The 22,892-nt window shown below is 36.5% G+C and overlaps 1 protein-coding gene across 6 annotated transcripts; it reads left to right on the top strand.

Annotated features, from left to right (window-relative positions):
• Nucleotides 1-1,448: 1,448 nt before the first annotated feature.
• On the top strand, nt 1,449-22,506 carry LOC140156907 (uncharacterized). 6 transcript variants are annotated; one of them, XM_072179945.1, is made up of 5 exons: nt 1,449-1,574; nt 4,181-4,399; nt 5,377-5,553; nt 7,197-7,347; nt 13,845-14,621. In XM_072179945.1, exons 2-5 carry the CDS (start codon nt 4,198-4,200, stop codon nt 13,909-13,911), a joined length of 597 nt encoding a protein of 198 aa, XP_072036046.1. In that variant the 5' UTR covers nt 1,449-1,574; nt 4,181-4,197; the 3' UTR covers nt 13,912-14,621. The 6 variants fall into 6 exon arrangements, with proteins under 6 accessions (XP_072036046.1, XP_072036049.1, XP_072036047.1 ...); XM_072179948.1 differs by lacking the exons at nt 4,181-4,399; nt 5,377-5,553; nt 7,197-7,347; nt 13,845-14,621 and adding exons at nt 15,695-15,913; nt 17,385-17,561; nt 18,340-18,490; nt 22,029-22,506 and having other exon boundaries at nt 1,453-1,633; XM_072179946.1 differs by lacking the exons at nt 4,181-4,399; nt 5,377-5,553; nt 7,197-7,347; nt 13,845-14,621 and adding exons at nt 15,695-15,913; nt 17,385-17,561; nt 18,340-18,490; nt 22,029-22,506 and having other exon boundaries at nt 1,453-1,662.
• Nucleotides 22,507-22,892: the final 386 nt, after the last annotated feature.

Raw genomic sequence — 22,892 nt, 5'->3', positions numbered from 1 at the left:
CAGACCGTCGTCTATTTCAGTACATATTTTTCACCAATTAAGCCGTATTCAGCTTTGCATGGTGGGCATGTATGTGAATTCGCAACTTTCATTGACATATGATTTGATAGCAAACATACAGGCCTTTGTTATGTACCAATATGGGCATTGGCATGAATGGCGGTGTTTCACAATACTGTCATGATGTCAAATTGTATTCAGTAGGTAACATTCGGTTACCAAATTTACCTCTGAATACTTTGCTTTTATTGTTGACATCTCAGAAATATTTAAACGCAGGCTATTGAAACTTGGTAGAAATAAAGAGTGTATTACCCTGCACCTATTGCTTAACTATTGTTTACTATTCTCTCACTTTGTGGAAATGGCACAGCTTTTAACATGTATTCGGGGTAATGCATATTTTTTACCAAACCTACCTTTGTGCCATTTAGAATTTCTGGCAGCTAAACACAATAATAAAGATGTCCGAATGCAATGCTTTTCAGTATTGGACATATCAAAGCTTGTATTAATTAGCATTTATTAGTGATTTCCATTTTTAAAGATATATCTAGTGCTATGAAAAATTGTATTCGTAGGTAATGTAAAAAATACCACTCAAAAAATTATCACAAAAAATTCATAATTATGTACAAATATGTGAAAAGTTGAACAGACAATCTTTGAATACACACCTTTCAGGAAATCAATTTAGATTCAATCCAATGACTTCTTTTCATAACTGATTTATATGTTTTTAAAAAATACTTTAAGAAATAGTTTGAAAAAATGGGTAAAAATAGCATGTTTTGGGGTCTCTGTGTCTAAGTTTTTCACAGAAGGGGGTCTTATTATATATGGCGCGTAGCGTATGATCAAGGCGAGTAAACACAATACAAAAACGAATGCCAATTGATTAATACTTTTAAGTTATGGCCCTGAACATGCCGTGTACACTTTTCGTTGGATTCGACCATATATTCAACTGCAAGCCTAACAATAGGTTTTTATAGAAACCAAAAATAAAGGGATATATTGATGGTTTTATACCCAGATCAAGATCATAGATTTCTGCAAATATCAATCAAATAAAACACAAAATACGCATAGTAGTAAACAACAACTTACTGTCTTCATGCCCGGGTCTCAATGGACTAGATATCGATCAATCCGCAATACAAAGGAACAATATATCTCAAGACTTAATTTATACTACATCGCTGAGTGATAGCGATTGGATTGGTCGGCCGATGAGATAGAACTCATATTCTTGCGTTGTGAAAAGCGACCTACTACCTTATTGGTCAAATACCAATTGCTCAGCGACGGCCCGTAGCGACGGAGTAGGGTCTAATAAATTCAGCTTATTTTGTTAACTGGCACTTGACGGTGTGATTTCAATTCCACGTGATTCGCTGCGGGCGTATTTCTATTGGTTAGTTTCACGCCTGTACTAAAATGATTATTTCCCTGGAGTTGACACATACACAGTGCCGTGCCCACCGCATACAATGTTGGTTTACACAGCGTTCTACATCATTGTAAAGGACAGTCACAACCAAATTGTCAAGATCAAGTAGTTAATTGACACGGTAAAGCAACTAGTAAGGTGCAAACGAGATCAAGAACGTGGTGGTTTTCGAAGTGCATTGTACTGTCTTCAGTTATTTTAAATACAGGGTGAGTCAAAAAAACTGCAATAGAGCAAAGAATCGATATTTATGTAAGAACCAAATCGAACTTTCCCAATATTGAAAAATTCTATAAATGCTACACTCAATGGCCACCTTCTGTGAAAATATGAAGTGAATAGCGACTACCGTTTAATTTTTATGAGTCCTTTTGCTGCGATACCCAATTTCGTTATTTGTCCACGAGGTACCATGTATTTTGAATGAGAGCACACAGTGCGCGGTAAAGGCACCATATCGGAAACTGACTTTAACTTAAATTAGGTTGTTTTAATTTCTTTTTTTCTGTTGAAACAAACTTTCTAACATTACTTTAAGTCCTTCATGCCTCACTCGACTCCAACTCCAGTTTTTTAAACCCAATATGTCAACTTACTGGATATTTTGTAATTCACTCCATTTCAATTTGCGCGCATTTCATTTTGACATTTGAAAAACCCGCCTACAAAATGTGTATGTTTTTGATAGAGAATAAACATCTTTAAATTAAAGGTAAAATGAAAATAACAACAAATACTGTTTCTTTTTCTTAAATAAGACCAAGGGCAATAACACCTTGGGTGCTCCATTTATTTTTAATGCCAATGAGGTTAAGAAAATGGCAGTTGTTCCAAATCTACCTTACACAGAGTGGGCTGACATTCAAATTTTAGATGTCTCTTGGACAAACATTAAAATTGGGTAGCGCTATAAAATGTGTCATAAAAACAAAATGGTTAATGCTAACTCCTTAATTTTTTCACACAAAGTCACTGATGGATATACCATATATAAAATGTTTTCAAATCTAAAACGTTCAACTTAAGTAAAAATGGATTCTTTTCTCTATTGCACTTTTTTTGACTCACCCTGTAGTTGTATTTTATAAACCATTATTTCCAGAATGTTTTTGATTACTAATGGATTTAATTCGACCGACGAATTATTTCTTGTGTGATAAGATAAATGGAAAGGTCTGTTTCTTCCAATTGCAACATTCATTGGATCCTCTTGAAATTACCAGACATAGTTTAAGGCGATATAATACCCTGATTTTCATCAGTACCCATCTTCTTTTTTTTGTTGCAAATTTATGAAGTATATAAATATGTTCATCATCTCATGTCCTGAACTTATAAAATACCTCTACATACAAAGTGGTTTTAAACCATTTTAGAAAATCATTTTAGCCCTATATATTTTTTTGTTTACTGTATCCTGGTAACTGAGATGTGTGTTTCATAACAAACCATAATTTATTCTATTGAACATGTCCAAGTAGAATACATGAATAGAATACATTAAATCCTTTGTTATACTATCTATAGAAATGTACTCACTGATTATAACAATGAATAAATTAAATAGGCCTAATCTCTTCCACATAGACTATTTAATACTACACCATGTATGTATCTTCTATAATGTGTTGTTAGGAAAAGAGATTAAAAAAGGCTATAAGGTCATCAAAGGTCAGGTTATAGGTCAATTGGTTCAGGTCAAATTCAGGCATCAATTTTGAATACATGTGATAGTCTGTGATATCATATACATGTCATAATGAGGCATCAATTTTGATATTTTGTCTGTTACTGGATATATAATGGAAATGTGTGAGGTGGATATACTAAAATACCTTGGGATGTAAATGGTGAGTACAATTTAGATTGCCTAGTTGAGATGGATTGGGCAAATAAATATAAAATAGTTACCAAAATCACAAAAATGAAGCTTACGGAAAACTACCTAATATGGTGGTATAGGTGACAAAAATACAATCTTTTTCAACATTGCTGTAGTGTGGTTGTGGTAACCTGTTACCTATGGCTTAATTAAGTTTCAGTGACATAGTGTCGCAAGTTCAAAATACAAAATATAGCTCAACATTGAAAGTAGAAGCATTTTAACCGGTTCGTTTTTGATAGTTGTGGAGCACCAAGTTCATGAAGTCATAAAAGAAATCAGGGACCACTTATTCCCATTTTACATATCAACATTATTTCCCTAATGTGTTAGCAACACATATCCAAAATTTTAACGAAATCCGTTGATAGTAAGCTTTCCAAAATGAAGTGAATTTAAAACATCAGTGATGTACCACTTTTGGCTTATACCATTAGAAGCATGTACGCGTCATTGATACTGATGCCACCAATTGAACGAGAAGATTTGCCCCTTCATTTTGCATACCACTTTGTCCAATTTCTTTTTCTCATTTCTTCACAAAATGCAAAAAAAAAATGCAATGGGTGTAGTACCCCCTTAAAGGCCTGACGTAACACTTAATGTAAAAAATGAGAAGGATCTTGTATGTGTTGCATTTCGATCTAACAGCTTGGTGGATAATAATACTTTTGATACAGCCTGGATACTAAACAGCGGTAGAATCTTAGCCCTCACAACTGTTTAGGCCTATAATATTTCTGTATTTTTGTATTCGTTGTAGAACTATCAAAATAACTTACAAGTGAATGTTTTAAACGATTCCATTAATCCATGAATGTCACATTCATCACATCATATTACAGGTTATACCTCAATCAAGATGAAGATTAACCTAGTCGTCTTAGTTACTGGTATTTGCATCATGTTTTGCAACTCTGCAAACTCCGAATCGGTGGACTGTATCGCTCTCTGTGATCAATGTGTTAAGGTTTCTGACACATTATCTCATATGAGCTGCACTAAGCATTGTGAGGACCACAAGCAAAATGATAATGGTAAAATGTCGTGTTCAAAATTAACAGGTAAATGTTAGTATTTTTGTAACGCATTTTAGTTTCCAACCAGAGATTCCTTACTACAAGCAAAAGCAAAAATACGAAAACATAAACAAGCAAACAAACAAAAAAACAAACAAAACCCATGCCGTGTTTGCAGTTAAGACTTAATAACGTACTTTAGGCAGTGATATCAAGTTCCACCAATCGCAAGCAAAAGGGAGTAGCGTAGCCAGGTGATAGCCAAATTTTCGTCCCCATTTGTCAATTTTCTCCATTTTTAGTCATTTTAAGGACACATTACTCTTTGCCGTCCCCATTTTAACCCTGAAATTTGCCTGGGGTAGTTTTCCCCCGGCTCCCCCAGCTACGCCCCTGACAAAATGTAGTGGACAACTGTTACTCAATTGTAAATTGAGGTATAGTGAATGATATGCACGTAAGTTGGTTAGATACTACATTTTGAATGGGTGTGAAAAATAGATAAATTATGTTCCAATTGCTCACTTGTTCGTACCCCTCAGTTCATATCCATACCGGGCACGGAGAGAACCCATACAGAGCAAAAACGTAGAATATCTTTAGCATTTATGAATTAAATATATCCATTGCTATGAAAATAATAAATTATCTTTAAGCTCTTTACCTGTCACATCATGGATGGAGAAGAATTTTAATTAATCGTGATCTTATAATATTGTGCTATTGAATTGTATGCGGGGAATACTTTCTATTGCATATTAAAACGCATTTATTTGCCTTACACAATGAAAAATTCAAATCATCAGATACTGGAATTCGCTAAACAATTGGATCAATTCAAAACCTTACTTTTGGAACATATTTGCAACAGCACCGCAAGTCATTGAAATCATGGAATGACATTTTTGTTTGGCATTTGTAAGGAGTCTTGTAACATAATGATCTCATCGTTACAGATTTTTATGTATACAAGTTGGCATCGTTTTGAATAATTGAAATGAATCATTGCCTTTCCTTTTCAGCACCGAACAAAGGCAGTCTCTCTCTTGAAGACGAGATCAATGCAACTAACGCGAGAAGATGGGAATTGGTCAAAAACGTCGAAGAAGGCGGTGATTATTCGGCCATTGTTGAAGAGTTATTCACCGATGATTGTATAAATATCGTTAATGGGCAAACACCTGCGTTTGGCAAAGAAGGTAAACATTTAAAATTACTTGACACCTCAGTTTTTAAATTAAGCGATTATACCCAAAGAGTCCCAACTCAAAATTGACCCGTGTGCAGATGGATTAAACAATGCGTCTACAGTCAGAAATTAGAAGTCGCTTGAGTGCAGTGAGTTAGCAGAACGGATGTTATCTAGCAGGCTGTTCTAAGGAAACGGTGCAGCGAATGCGAATGATTTTTTCCTCATTAAATACTTGGTATATGGACGACATGTGACTGTGAGCGATTTTGAAGACGAACGACGTTTGCGACAAAGTAGTACGAGATGAACTGGGAGATGTACAGAGGAGAAAGTTGATTTTGAGCCTTGAAGGTACGATGAGAAGTATCTTATAGATTATCCGCTGTTGTACCGGTAGCCAGTGAAGTGCCTGAGGAATAGGAGTAATGTGTTGATACTTGGTCTACTCTCACATCCCTGGTGCGAGTGACGAGCTGGGCGGCAGAGTTTTGAACTCGCTGCAACTTGGAGATATAACTATCCGAAAGGTCGTTTAATAAAGAGTTACAGGAGTCAATCCTTGAAGTGACAAATGAGCTCAAATGCAAGTACTAATCTCGCTGTGCTGACCTCGTTAAGGTAATATCTGATTTGGCCAATTCTACGAATTGCAACAAGGGCAGACTTACAGGTGCTGTCGATGTGGTCTTTCATACAAAGGTGGGAATCCATTACAGCGCCTAGATAACACCACTTGAAGGATTGACCACAGAATCCCCGATTTACTTGAGTGAAATGGTTGTAGCATGTCTGTTCGAGAAGCGGAAAGTGATGTGTCATGGATGACTTCGGTCTTAGCATCGTTAAGGACTAACTTAATATTTGCAACGGCTCAAGCCCGGGGGGGGGGGCACATCAAAAAAATTTGGTGGGTATGCTCCCCCGGAATTTTGAGGTGGGGGGTCTTTGGGAGCTGACGGCGTACCGGTAAAAGGGGTCTTTCGGAGCTGCGAACCGGGCTGTGAACAAGTAAAATGGGGTCTTTTGGAGCTGCGAAAAGTCAAAATCAAGGGTCTTTCTTGGCTTTTTGGTTGAAAATCGCCTGAAAAAAAAAATATGAGGAATGATCAATTTTTGGGTCTTTTAGAGCTGAAATTATCAAAATCAAGGGTCTTTCGGAGCTTTATTTTGGTCAAATATAGGGGGTCTTTCGGAGCTGCGAAACCCAAAAGGGGGTCTTTCCGGGGAGCATACCCGTATGGTCATTTGTGTTGAGTGCCCCCCCCCCCGGGGGCTCAAGATCTATGCTCGTCCCTCCCTAAATGTTAACGCAATATGTATATAATATGGCATATATTCGCAATATTATCTTAATTTCGTGCTTTAATATGGCATTATATGTGATGCGATCAAGCAAAATCAGTCGGAACTCGTAAATATTAACTTTTCAGTTTCTTATAGGATAGTAAAAAGCATTTACAAATATGGATTTAGCAGAAAACACCACTGAAATTGAACAACCAGTTTCAAAGATGAGCAATTAAAGAGTTTCCAAAACAACAGGAAGCAAAAGAAATATTTCTTTTGTGTGGCAATTATCTCAAAATCATTATTTCCGAGTTCCGACTGATTTTGCTTGATCGCACCACATGTGTTTTTTTAAAATTTCAGGTATGGCGCGTGAGTGGTCCTATTGGTTTGAAAGCAATCATGTTAATCGGGGAATTGACACTACTAATGCATTCGGTGAGAATAACGGAAAGGTTTGGGAAGATGGTATCATGACTGCCTATCGGGATGATGCAGTAATTGGGTCATTTAGGTAAGTTCGGATACATAAATAAATACACCGGCCCTTTTTCATTCTTTAAAAAGGGTGCATACATAACTACTGCCCATAACATACCAACATACCAGTAGTGACAGAAAGAAATCACTAGTGACCAAAGGCCATTTTTAATTACACAACAGTAGGGAGTGTTCAGGAAGACTTGGGCGGGGTGCGTAAAAATGGAATGGTGTGAGGATAAGGTAAATACAGGGTGTCCCAGAATGATTTATACCGGAAAAGATGGAATTCTTTAGGTATGAACGGCATATCTATTGGTCATATTGTTTTGCATTTTAAGTTCTACATATATTTAGCTTCCTCAGATTTTTTAGATTTTAAAAATTGGACGTTTCTAGTAGAAGTTAGAGAGGATTGCGTAAAAATGGTGAATTCCAAGTTTTGACAAAGCAACCTATTTTGAAAATCTGTAAAATTACTAACCGTTCAGCAGAAAGTTATTTGGAAAATGTTATGCAGTATATTTGTTGTGTCCTGTTCTTACTTCTACTAAATAGTCGATATCTATCGTTTATTTATGATGTTACGAAGCAATCTTTGTATGGAATAAAGGATTTGCTACGCTTGATTGACCTTAAACAATTCTTTCTTTGGCGGCAGTTTTGAAGCCAATTATTGCAGTATGTGAGTTTCATCATTTGAAATGCCGGCAGAGATGGATTTTTCATAAAAGTATAGAGATGGTTCGTCCTTAGTGTCACAGCATACATTTATGTACACAGTATATTGGCAAACCCATAGCTACGTGACGAAGATGATTACAATTTTCTGCGGAGGATCCTTGAGGAAGTTATATCCTCTGTAATAATGACATTTTTGGGTACAAATTGGGGTAAAAATCACATAAAAAGTATGTTTTTCAACCTAAATATCTGATGTCATATTGAAATGTTTCACTTATTCCCATATCAAGAATTATTTAGCACTAGCGGGACACCCGCGCTTCGCGCGGGTCCCCGCTAGATGAGTAAATGGGAGCGTTCACTATAACAGGAAGAATTACTGAACAGGTAGAATCATTGAAAAGGACATTTTATTTATCTAAATAAAATCTGTCTCTTCTTACATTTTCTTTTTTAGTTTCTTCTGCTTAGCTTGTGATTTTCCGTTTCCATGTTATTTATTTATTTAACCCCGTTCTCATTATTTTCTAAATCTGATCTTTCTTACATTTCCCTTTTACCTTTTTTTTATTTGCTGCTTGTGATTTCCCGTTTCCATGTTATTTATCTAATTCTATTCTCATTATTTTAGCTTCTTTTTTTTTCTTACATTTCCTGATTAGTTTCTTTCCTTCTTTGTTTCGTTATCATAATCCCGTGACCCGTCCATGTACCTTTTTGTCCTTTATTTTTCCTTCATTCCGTATTGTCATGTCCACTGGTCTCTGGCTCGCAAGTCGGGTGGCTCTGCGTCGTTTACGCGAGCATTGGCGTAGTGCGCATTACGCACGCGGCGCCGACGCGCTACCGGCCAGCTGCAGTGACGCGTAGGCTGGTAACAGATTTTCATAACAAAAACCCCGTTTTTACCCATATTTTCACTGTTTTTGCATCCAATTCTTGACCGTTTCCAACCAAATTTTCGCATTACCGTCTCGGTATATTCCTCGAATTCCTGTATGAATTTGGCGACATTTGAATCGAAACTGACGGAGCCTTTGATGGACTCAGATACAACATTCCCCTATTTATAGTAAGATTGTAAGCTCTACATCTGTGCCAAATTTGGTGTATTTCCTATAAAAGAATGTAGGATTTCTCCAATATATTGCACAGTGCGGCTGGACGATGGTGATAAAGGATCCATGTGTTATGGCGCCTTTGCACTGTAAATTACACACATGCAGTTTTCGTCCATTTTCAGTAATAGCATTGTCACGCGAAAACGAATCAAGCTATTTCCATGAAAGTCACAGAATAAGTAGGAGACTTGTGTGGCATTGTATTGCACTTATTAAAGTTAGATACACTGTTGACTATATATTTTTGATATTTTGTTCAAACACGGTATAAATCATTCTGGGACACCTTGTATGGAGAGGTCTGCAAAATATTAGCTGATAGAAAGGCTGGGTCTATCTCTTTAACAGTCCGGGGGGGGGGGGGATTTTTAATATTATGAAAAGAAAAATGCCCAATAGATCTGCGGGGGTGATGAATCAATTTCACCTTAAATTTGAGCTAAAATAGTGGAAAAGATAATTGTCCCAGTAAAACCAGGAAAAATTATGCTCACCCTGGATTTTGTTAGATCTTTGCCTCTCTGACAACTGACCCCTAAAAAAATACGACAGTGGTGTTTAAAGTATCTCATCGAAAAGGTCATACCAGCTCACATATCAGTCCCAGAACAACGCCAAATATGGATTAAAAGACCTTTGACCTTGGATGTACAACAGCATGTTATGATCTAATGGGAAACTGTGCACATCAACAAACACCATTTCTATCAAAAAGGCAACAGCCGATATAATTTGAAACCACATAAATTACTAGAGTTGGTTCTTCTCTTGGATTTGGACCAAGCTTTAGAATATCGACTGTTGCGTTTTGAAATAAAACAAACCAGAAATTTATCACCCATTGTAAAGATATGGCACATGTACCGTATACATGTACATACATTGGCTGACCTTGTGGATTTCCTGGCCCAGCCATGCTAACCACATAAGGAGATTATACGATTAACCTAGTGCAGCTATTGTCATAGCAGGGTATTATTATGTAATACTCCTGATCCATATTTGGCGTTCTCTTGGACTGCATAATGTCTTGTCTCACATGATGCAGTCATGTCTACAGTAGAATTCATCTCGACCTTTGCAGGACTTAACCCCGTTAAAAGCTATTAAACCAAGATAACACTCATTGAAACAGCTCAACTGATTAAATCGGATCTTCTCTGGTTGTGCACAAGTGTCTGTTTTCATGTGCGATATCGCAATAAAGCTGGTATTATAGCTTCAGTTGGGTAACCGATTATATGATGTGGGGCCGTAGTGGTCAGCGACAACCTGTAAAGTGTGCTGAGGCTTGTGGATCAACGTCTAGACGTTGTGCCTGTGCGTAGCGCACTATAAATCACTGCGCTTTTTTTATTTTTTTTTTATAAAGGAAACGAAAGAAAACAATGGTATGTGTACCTTTGTTCACGAAATGAGACAATGGTCTGCTTTTTGTAAACCAGAATTCTTGAAAATGAGCAACATAATGATTGTTGACTTAACACGGTTTGGAAATAATTTCTTCATATTTTTGGTGTTATCTGTCGTTTACATATCCTTCCTAAAACACCAAAGTGCGACCCTCTCCAAACACCTAAATTAGCTAAAAATTTAGGACATGTTACAAAACTATATTGTCTAGAATTTTAGAAGAGTACTTTTAATATTGGCCGGTTATTTTTCACACAGCGACGTTAACTAGGCAATGTACTATTACCTATAACATTAACTAAAACACCAAAGTACGAATATTTCCAAACATCTAAATTAGCTAAAAATTTAGGACATGTTAAAAACTATATTTTCTAGAACTTTAGAAGAGTACTTTTAATATTGGCCGGTTATTTTTCACACAGCGACGTTAACTAGTCATATCCCCATACTTTTAACGTAGGGCTATTTGTAGAGGTCACGCGTCAATGGGAAAGATCACTGTGTAATGAGGAAAACGGACAGTAACTGCAGTATGATGTTGAGAGTAACGCCATGTTGGATATCGATCGTAGTGGCACAATCAAATTGCGCGCGTTAACCATTACAACAAGTTACCACAAACCGAGTGACAAACTATAATGAGCTGTGACATCATCACCAAATTTACATATCGCCGTCCACAGCCAATACAATTGGAGCACCATTGGCCTGTACATGAGAACCACATACACTGCCACGAGAGGATGATCATGTAAATGAGAATGTACACAATGATCTGCACATGCACGGCTATAGAGGTAAATATGGCGGACTATTCAAATGCATTCAACAAAAGCATGATTGCAATTTACCGCGACAGTTCGTCTGAAATTGTCTCACACACATATAGTGCAGTACCATCAAATAGGTTGATGACAACATTTGATTGAATGAACTGTACTGCGCTACTGATTACAGTCAGGGAATCTCTATTATATCGGGAATTGCCTGTCACACATGATCGCACACAAGGTCGTAGGCAATTGGTCGGACCTCATCTGCTCAGAACATATTGACCCACACCACTCCACGCCATACATAAATTCTCCCAGTCACATTTCCCCAATATGAAATTTAAAAAAAGTTAAATTTTAATATTACTTCTATTAAAGTTTGGCAGAGGCGGGGTTCGAACTCACGGCGGACCACGCCGCTTTGGATATGCTCTATGAGCCTAGCGCCTTAGACCACTCGACCACTTGTCTTGATGGAATCCATTTGAAACTTATTTGAAGATATAATCGCAACTTCAATATAGGCCTACCACGTGACAAGCAAAAGCAGAAAACGTACCATATTTTGGAATTTTATTTGCCTAAAAACATTAATGTGTATTAATAGCGCTCAATTGTTGTTAATCCGACAATAATAAATGATAAATGCGCGTCTATATGGACAATACATTATATCGATTTTGACATGTGCTCGCACGGTGTCAGTACATTAGCATGGTCAGTAAAATACTATAGAGGAACCTACCATTTTCTTGTATACACGTTCGATGTTTTTATCAATTCCCTAAAAAATCCATTTTAGACCCCAAATGTTTCTTCGGGAAATAAAAGATTAGAATACCATAAAAACGAAACAGTAATCTTTTGCCGGGTCTAATGTTATTTATACATAGAATTTTTAACGTTTTTCTATCCTTATTCTTGCTCAATTAAAAAATATTTTGGCGTATATAAAATTGAAATAAAATTCTCTGCCTCATAAACGACCTCAAATATGCCACAATTGGGTATCACGAATAGTTATATATGATGTGCAGTTAATATTCATATTTTCTTTTATACAGAGGATGCTTCAGTTTTGACAGGAAAAATATTTTCTTGAAAACCCTCTCACTCGGTTATTTCAAAACAGTAACCACGCTTCCCTAGAATGTGCAATAATTTAGCATTAAAATTTTTCTTATTCTAACAGCAAGCGTTTCTAGAATGAATTATGGCGAAATGTGGTGTAATATTGACCCAGGTCAGCATACCGCCATATCCTTCCCGACATGCTTAGTAGCCAAGTCCGCAGAAGAGTGGATCCACACACTATGTACACAAATATACATTTGGCCACATTTTATTATTAACAAATATTCTCTAGCAAATCGGTTATAGATGGAACTGGTAGGCATATTATAAATTCAGGGTATTAAATGTCTTCCTGACCAGCCAGATCTGCGCATGGTCAAAGACGAGACGAGTATCAGACCGACGCAAACTGGCTTAGTCTCCACATCAGCCAGTTTGGTTCCGCCCCTCCACAGGGAGCGTAACCTGTGTAGGAGACTCGGTCGGACCTGGTCGGACCTCATCTCTCCCCATCAATTGTGTCCTATAATCCCCGAAATTGCCCTTATGAAGTCACATCGCCCCAAAGAGGTTTTACAGTGAAGGACTCCGGTTCAAATCCTTTGTTGGATTGTGTACATGCTATGCAATATCGATCAGCCAAGCAGAAGGCAAATTGCGTCAAGTGGTCATGCATGATCAATTTGCATAAAGTGGTGGTTTCCGACCAATATTTATGATTATTGCATGGTACATACAGGAAAAATACCCGAATGATGTCAAAATTTAGCTCAAATATACGTTATGGTTCATACTATCGAGTGAGTTTGATATTTTTATGAATGAACTGTACTATTAATGGTAGCACACAGCCTTCTGCACATGTCAAGCTATGTCAGCGCTGAACGCAAGGTACGTTTGTCAATGGTATTTTCGAGCCTTGAATCACTACAAAACAGTGAAATTCTTGGTTGAAATTACATCTGGTACGTGTGTCGGTTTTTTAAATTTTTTTGCATGTAATATGAAGATAACATATTCAAATCAATATTAATTGTGATATTTTGGCCTAAATACATCTGTTTGGCAAGATACGGCGTTTGTAAGGAGTGGATACGTGTAGTTAGACTATCATACCGATGAGTGTCTGATTTTTACGTAGTCAATTCACTACACACGGTGAATGGGATGTCCGAAAACTTTTTCTAATGCCTAGAATGATGATTTATCCGTACGCTGGCGACGCAACCGCGCGTAAACGCACTGATTCGAGTCCGCCATTTCAAAATCCAACATGCGTTACTCTCAACTTGAGACGAGACGCAGTATAGCTACTTTATTATTCATAAACTGTATTTAAATGCATGGCAATCCCTGGTAATACAAAAGGACAGCTCAGTAGTGATATTCCTTAAAGGGGATAGCAATAGCTGAAGAGTACCGCCCATAAATTATGTCAGTATTTCGTTTTTGTCTTTTTGCAGGTATATATTTGTTTACAAACGCGTCAATGGCACTCTGCTCAATTTCATGAACATATTTTTCGACTGAGAACAACAATTTGGCTTAATCTGCAAAATTCTTGGAACCCATCTGTGTGCGGTTTACTTGTTCCAGATAAAAAAACTTAATCCAATTTCTAAGAAACATTTATCCAGACTTCTGCAGTAATTTCTTGTAATTTCACAAAGATAAACTAAAGTCAAATAACTTAACGCCCTGGACACTACCCGGTCATTATAACAGCATTTCGGATTGGTTGATAACTTGAAATGCTCATTGCAATTGCCAATTATGATTAAGCTTTAAACTATTCATGGTCAAACTTGTATTTGTAGATAATTTTATTAATACCTTCCTTGATTGGTTCAAAATTGGACACAATATTCATTTTGGCCAATCGGCAGGTAGTTCTCATGGGGCTAATAATGAAGAAAGGAGGCTGCTGTCTGCCTAGATATGCTTGAATCTGGCAAGGCGTATTAGACATGTTAGACAATAAAATATGCGAAGATCGGAAATAAATGATGCAACCCCAAGAAATAATATTCATTACATGTCAGTTTGCTCCATTTAAATGATTTTATGAAGCTGAGGTAAACAAAACTGACATATTGTCATCCTACTACGATAATTGTACAAAGTACAAAATGTTATATAATCGCCCAAATTATTTCGGATTAATCCCTTTAAATTGTATCATTATCATTTATTAACACGTTTCAGTCATCTGGGATTTGATCAATAGATAATTAAATCTGGTCAACCAGAAAAACTCACTTTTGGTTCTAAAGCGCGCTTCAGACTCCGAGTATTGTACGTACAATATTGTATGTACAATATGTACGTTATTTAATCTATTGCCATTCTATTTCCAGTAATGTTTAAGTTCTAACGAATGTTTGATGACGAAAAATCGATAATATGTTACATACAATATCTAGCAGAAATATATTATCGATTTTACGTCATCAAACATTCGTTAGAACTTAAACATTACTGGAAATAGAATGGCAATAGATTAAATAACGTACATATTGTACATACAATATTGTACGTACAATAAAAAGTCTGTATACTGCTTAAGATGGAATCACCGGAGCGACGGAGTAGGGTCTATTAAATCCAGCTTATTTTGTTAACTGGCACTTGACGGTGTGATTTCAATTCCACGTGATTCGCTGCATGGCGTATTTCTATTGGTTAGTTTCACGCCTGTACTAAAATGATTATTTCCCTGGAGTTGATACGTACACAGTGCCGTGCCCGCAACATACAACGTTTACACAGCGTTTTACATCATTGTAAAGGACAGTCACAACCAAATTGTCAAGATCAAGTAGTTAATTGACAAGGTAAAGAAACTAGTAAGTGCAAACGATCAAGAACATGGTGGTTTTCGAAGTGCATTGTACTGTATTTTATAAACCATAATTTCCAGAATGTTTCTTGTTACTAATGGATTTAATTCGACCGACGAATTATTTCCTGTGTGATAAGATAAATGGAAAGGCCTGTTTCTTCCAATTGCAGCATTGGATCATCCTCTTGAAATTACCAGACATAGTTTAAAGGCCTGTCGTAACACGTGATCTACAAATTAGAAGGATCTTGTATGTGTTGCATTTTGATGTAACAGCCTGGTGGGTAACAATACTTTTGATACAGCCTGGATACTAAACACCTGGACTAAACAGCGACAGAAGCTTAGCCAACACAACTTTTTAAGCCTATAATATTTTTGTATTTTAGTTTCCGTTGTAGAATTCACAACTACGAAATAACTTACAACCCATTAATCCATGAATGTCACATTCATCACACCATATTACAGGTTATACCTCAATTAAGATGGAGATTAACCTAGTCGTCTTAGTGACTGGTATTTTCATCATGTTTTGCAACTCTGCAAACTCCGAATCGGTGGACTGTATCGCTCTCTGTGATCAATGTGTTAAGGTTTCGGACACACTATCTCATATGAGCTGCACTAAGCATTGTGAGGACCACAAGCAAAATGATAATGGTAAAATGTCGTGTTCAAAATTAACAGGTAAATGTTAGTATTTTTGTAACGCATTCTAGTTTCAAAACAGCCACATTTTCGTCCCCATTTGCAATTTCCCCCATTTTTAATCATTTTAAGGGCTGGGGTATGAACGTTTGGACAGTATTTATTTTGGGACATTAGAGCACATCAGACATATCGAATTGCATTCTGAATACGAAGAAAGTCATTCTGATATCAAATAATTTTGATTTTTGAAATTCGCAATTTAATACATTTTATGGCAAATCATTAAAATTGATATTTTTGATATTTAACAGTACTTGAAGTAAACTTTATAAATCTGATGATTTATACTTAATGTGTATGTAGGTGGGATGAAAAGCCGACGATCAATTGAAAATTTTGACCTTTCGTATTGAAGATATGGATTTTTTCCTAAAACACCAAAAAAAAAATAGGTCTTTTGGGAAAAAATCCATATCTTCAATATGAAAGGTCAAAATTTTCAATTGACCGTCGGCATTTCCTCCTGCTACATACACTTTAAGAATATATCATTAGATTTATATAATTTACTTCGAGGACTGTTATATATCAAAAATTTGAAAAATATCAATTTTTATAATTTGTCATAAAATTTGTATTATATTGTGATTTTCAAAAATGAAAATTATTTGATATCAGAAAGACATGCTTCGTATTCAGAATGCAATTCGATAGGTCTGAGGTGCTCTCATGTCCCACAAAAAATACTGTCGAAACACAATAAACGCTCATTTAGAGCCCTTAAGGACACTTTACTCTTTTTCGTCCCCATTTTAACTCTGAAATTTGCCTGGGGCAGTTTTTCCCGGCTACGCCCCTGACAAAATGTAGTTGACAACTTTGTTCATCACAAGTTACTCAAGTAATCTCTTGAGATATTAGTGAATGATATGCACATAAATTGATTAGATACTACATTTTCAATGGGTATGAAAAATAGATATGTTCCAAATCGCTCACTTGTCCGTACCCAATTCCTATCTATACCGAGCACGGAGAGAACCCATGCAGAGCGAAAAGGTAGACTATCGTTAGCGTTTATAAATTAAATATATCCATTGCTATGAAAATAATAAATCTTTAAGCTCTTTACCTGCCACACCATGGATGGGGAAAGAATTTTAATTTATCGTGTCGCACCCCGTAATGATCTTATAATATTTTGCTATTGAATTGTATGTGGGAAATACTTTTTATCGCATATTAAAACACATTTGTTTGCCTTACACAATGCACAAATTCAAATCATCAGATACTGTAATTCGCTAAACAATTTGACGAATTCACAACCTCAACTTTTGACTATATTTGCAACAGCACCGCAGGCCATTGACATTATTGAATGACATTTTCTTTCGGCATTCGTGAAGCACCTTATTGAAATAATGATTTCATTGTTACATATATTATGTATACAAGTTGGCATCGTCTTGAATAATTGAAATGAACCATTGCCTTTCCCTTTCAGCACCGAACAAAGGCAGTCTCTCTCTTGAAAACGAGATCAATGCAGCTAACGTGAGAAGATGGGAATTGGCTGAAACCATTGAAGAAGGCGGCGATTATTCAGCCATTGTTGAAAAGTTGTTCACTGATGATTGTATACATATCATTAATGGACAAACACCTGCGTTTGATAAAGAAGGTAAACATTAAATTACTCGACACCTCAGTTTTTAAATTATCAAAGTGATTATACCCAAAGAGTCCCGACTCAAAATTGACCCGTGTGCAGAAGGATTAAACAATTAAAAGATGCGTCTACAGAAATCAGAAGTCGCTTGAGTGCAGTGAGTTAGCAGAACGGATGTTATCTAGCAGGCTGTTCTAAGGAAACGGTGCAGCGAATGCTGTCGATGTGGTCTTTCATATGAGCTTTCATACAAATGTGGGAATCCATTACAGCGCCTAGATTGCGCGCACCACTTGAAGGATTGATCACAGAATCCCCGATTACTTGAGTGAAATGGTTGTAGCAGAAAAGTGATGTGACATGGATGACTTCGGTCTTGGCATCGTTAAGGACTAACGTAATATTTGCAACGGCTCAAGATCTATATGCTTGTCCCTCCCTAAATGTTAACGCAATATGTATATAATATGGCAAACGCAATATTATCTTACTTTCGTGCTTATGGCGTTATATGTGATGCGATCAAGCAAAATCAGTCGGAATTCGTAAATATTAACTTTTCAGTTTCTTATAGGATAGTAAAAAGCATTTACAAAATAATATGGATTTAGCAGAAAACACCATTGAAATTGAACAACCAGTTTCAAAGATATGAGCAATTAAAGAGTTTCCAAAACAACAGGAATCAAAAGAAATATTTCCTTTATGTGGCTATTATCTCAAAATCATTATTTCCGAGTTCCGACTGATTTTACTTGATCGCATCACATATGTTTTTTTTAAATTTCAGGTATAGCGCGTGCGTGGTCCTATTGGTTCGAAAGCAATCATGTTAATCGGGGAATTGACACTACTAATGCATTCGGTGAGAATAACGGAAAGGTTTGGGAAGATGGTATCATGACTGCCTACCACGATGATGCAGTCATTGGGTCATTTCGGTAAGTTCGGATACATAAATAAATACACCGGCACTTTTTCATTCTTTAAAAAGGGGGCCATGATGCAGTCATGTCTACAGTAGAATTCATCTCGACCTTTGCAGGACTTAACCCCATTAAAAGCTATTAAACCAAGATAACACTCATTGAAACAGCTCAACTGATTAAATCGGATCTTCTCTGGTTGTGCACAAGTGTCTGTTTTCATGTGCGATATCGCAATAAAGCTGGTATTATAGCTTCAGTTGGGTAACCGATTATAAAGGAAACGAAAGGAAACAACGGTATGTGTAGCTTTGTTCACGAAATGAACTGCTTTTTGTAAACCAGCATTCTTGAAAATGAGCAACATAATGATTGTTGACTTAACACGGTTTGGAAATAATTTCTTCATATTTTTGGTGTTATCTGTCGTTTACATATCCTTCCTAAAACACCAAAGTACGAATATTTCCAAACATCTAAATTAGCTAAAAATTTAGGACATGTTACAAAACTATATTGTCTAGAATTTTAGAAGAGTACTTTTAATATTGGCCGGTTATTTTTCACACAGCGACGTTAACTAGGCAATGTACTATTACCTATAACATTAACTAAAACACCAAAGTACGAATATTTCCAAACATCTAAATTAGCTAAAAATTTAGGACATGTTAAAAACTATATTTTCTAGAACTTTAGAAGAGTACTTTTAATATTGGCCGGTTATTTTCACACAGCGACGTTAACTAGTCATATCCCCATACTTTTTAACGTAGGGCTATTTGTAGAGGTCACGCGTCAATGGGAAAGAGCACTGTGTATTGTGTATAGGAAAACGGACAGTAACTGCAGTATGCATAACTACTGCCCATAACATACCAGTAGTGACAGAAAGAAATCACTATACTCTGATCAGCTCGTAATAGGCGGGACTCATACATCGTGGATTGATACAGAATGCCGTACACACAGCTAGGCGCAGCACCTACGCGAACTGCGCTTTGCGTTTTGCGTGAATAACGCGTGCTTTTGTGAATATATGCGTGCTTAAGTTGGAACTTTATTGACTCGCGCAGTAACAAAAACCGAATAATTCCCGCCTATTAAGAGCTGATCATAGTATAGTGACCAAAGGCCATTTTTAATTACACAGCAGTAGGGAGTGTTCAGGAAGACTTGGGTGGGGTGCGTAAAAAAGGTAAATATGGAGAGGTCTGCAACATATTAGGTGATAGAAAGGCTGGGTCTATCTCTTTAACAGTCCGGGGGTGATTTTTTTAATATTATGAAAAGAAAAATGTCCAATAGATCTGCGGGGGTGATGGAATCAATTTCACCTTAAATTTGAGCTAAAATAGTGGAAAAGATAATTGTCCCAGTAAAACCAGGAAAAATTATGCCCACCCTTGATTTTGTTAAATCTTTGACTCTCTGACAACTGACCCCTAATACGACAGTGGTGTTTAAAGGTATCTCATCGAAAAGGTCATACCAGCTCACATATTGTCTGTCTTGTCTCATGTTGAGAGTAACACCATGTTGGATATCGTAGTGGCACAATCAAATCGCGCGCTAACCATTACAACAAGTTACCACAGACCGAGTGACAAACTATAATGAGCTGTGACATCATCACCAAATTTACATATCGCCGTCCACAGCCAATACAATTGGAGCACCATTGGCCTGTACATGAGAACCGCATACACGAGAGGATGATCATGTACACAATGACTTGCACACGCACGGCTATAGAGGTTGTGCATATGACGTATCATACCATAAATATGGCGGACTATTCAAATGCATTCAACAAAAATATGATTGCAATCTACCGCGACAGTTCGTCTCACACACATAACAAATGCACTACCATCAAATAGGTTGATGACAACATTTGATTGAATGGACTGTACTGCGCTACTGATTACGGTGAAGGACTCCGGTACAAATCCTTTGTTGGAATGTGTACATGCTATGCAATATCGATAGAAGGCAAATTGCGTCAAGTGGTCATGCATGATCAATTTGCATAAAGTGGTGGTTTCCGACCAATATTTATGAATATTGCATGGTACATAGAGGAAAAATCCCCGAATGCTGTCAAAATTTGGCTCAAATATACGTTATGGTTCATACTATCGAGTGAGTTTGATATTTTTATGAATGGACTGTACTATTAATGGTAGCACACAGCCTTCTGCACATGTCAAGCTATGTCAGCGCTGAACGCATGGTACCATGTATTGTCAATGGCATTATCGGGCCTTGTATCACTACAAAACAGTGAAATTCTTGGTTGAAATTACATCTGGTACGTGTGTCGGTTTTTTAATTTTTTTGCATGTAATATGAAGATAGCATATTCAAATCAATATTAATTGTGATATTTTGGCCTAAATACATTTGTTTGGCAAGATACGGAGTTTGTAAGGAGTGGATACATGCAGTTAGCCTATACCGATGATTGTCTGATTTTTACGTAGTCAATTCACTACACACGGTGAATGGGAGATGTCCGAAAACTTTTTCTCATACTGCAGTTACTGTCCGTTTTCCTATACACAATACACAGTGCTCTTTCCCATTGACGCGTGACCTTTACAAATAGCCCTACGTTAACAGTATGGGGATATGACTAGTTAACGTCGCTGTGTGAAAAATAACCGGCCAATATTAAAAGTACTCTTCTAAAGTTCTAGAAAATATAGTTTTTAACATGTCCTAAATTTTAGCTAATTTAGATGTTTGGAAATATTCGTACTTTGGTGTTTTAGTTAATGTTATAGGTAATAGTACATTGCCTAGTTAACGTCGCTGTGTGAAAAATAACCGGCCAATATTAAAAGTACTCTTCTAAAATTCTAGACAATATAGTTTTGTAACATGTCCTAAATTTTTAGCTAATTTAGGTGTTTGGAGAGGGTCGTACTTTTGTGTTTTAGGAAGGACATGTAAACGACAGATAACACCAAAAATATGAAGAAATTATTTCCAAACCGTGTTAAGTCAAAAATCATTATGTTGCTCATTTTCAAGAATGCTGGTTTACAAAAGCACGCCATTGTCTGATTTCGTGAACAAAGCCACACATAACATTGTTTCCTTTCGTTTCCTTTATAATCGGTTACCCAACTGAAGCTATGAATACCAGCTTTATTGCGATATCGCACATGAAAACAGTCACTTGTGCACAACCAGAGAAGATCCGATTTAATCAGTTGAGCTGTTTCAATGAGTGTTATCTTGGTTTAATAGCTTTTAATGGGGTTAAGTCCTGCAAAGGTCGAGATGAATTCTACTGTAGACATGACTGCATCATGTAATGCCTAGAAGGGCGATTTTGCCCCTACAAAATCCAACATAGCGTTACTCTCAACTTGAGACGAGACGCAGTATAGCTACTTTATTATTCATAAGCCTTATTTAAATATGGCAATTTTTGGTAGTAACAAAAGGACAGATCAGTAGTTATATGTCTAAAATGGGATAGCAATACCTGAATAGTACCGCCCATAAATTATGTCAGTATTTCGTTTTTGTCTTTTTGCAGGTATATATTTGTTTACAAACGCGTCAATGGCACTCTGCTCAATTTCATCAACATATTTTTCGACTGAGAACAACAATTTCCTTCTCTTGTTTATTCTGCGTTCTGTGTGCGGTTTAAGTGTTCAAGATAAACATTATTTAATTATTTAAGAAACATTTATCCAGACTTCTACAGTACTTTCTTGTTATTTCACAAAGAAGAAAGGAGGCTGCTTTGTTTATGTTAGACAATCAATACGAGACACAATAATATTAATATATGCGAGGTAATAAATGATGCAAATTCTATTCATTACATGTCAGTTTACTCCAGTTAAATGATATGAAGCTGAGGTAAACTTAACTAACATACTACGATAATTGCCTAAGTAACGTAATGACTCGAATTATTTCGGATTATTCCCTTTAATTTGTATCATTATCATTTATTCTTGTGCAAAGATTGATGAATAAATATGTTTTTATGCATGCTAGAACCATATCTTGTACTTTGTTCTAAAAATTACACAAAATGACAATTATAGTAGTAGGGTAGTAGGCTGACGATATAATGAATAAAATTTCTTGGGCCTCCTTTTTCATTATTTAATACACAGTTGGGCGTTAAGCTAATAAGACACAGTGAGAGAGTATGCAATCATGACATGACTAGGTGAGATCGTGACTTCTCTTGATCTATAGTCCGAAGGGTCGCTAGGGTTCTCTAATCCATAGGTTCTCTAGTCCGAATATCGAACAAGGGTTAGGGTTAGGGTTTAAAGTTATGGTTATGGTTAGAGTTAGGGTTAGGGTTTAGGGTTAGGGTTAGCGAGCCTTATTCTATATTCGGACTAGAGAACCCGATATTCGGACTAGCCAACCTCTT

Source organism: Amphiura filiformis, chromosome 7, assembly GCF_039555335.1.
Source record: "Amphiura filiformis chromosome 7, Afil_fr2py, whole genome shotgun sequence".
Classification (NCBI taxonomy): Eukaryota; Metazoa; Echinodermata; class Ophiuroidea; order Amphilepidida; family Amphiuridae; genus Amphiura; species Amphiura filiformis.
This window is presented reverse-complemented; position numbering and strand designations above follow the sequence as displayed.

Coding starts and splice junctions, on each gene's coding strand:
- LOC140156907 (XM_072179948.1), top strand. CDS start 15,712: ATGGAGATTAACCTAGTCGTCTTAGTGACTGGTATTTTCATCATGTTT. Junction 15,914..17,384: donor GTCGTGTTCAAAATTAACAG/GTAAATGTTAGT, acceptor TTTCCCTTTCAG/CACCGAACAAAGGCAGTCTC. Junction 17,562..18,339: donor ACCTGCGTTTGATAAAGAAG/GTAAACATTAAA, acceptor TTTAAATTTCAG/GTATAGCGCGTGCGTGGTCC.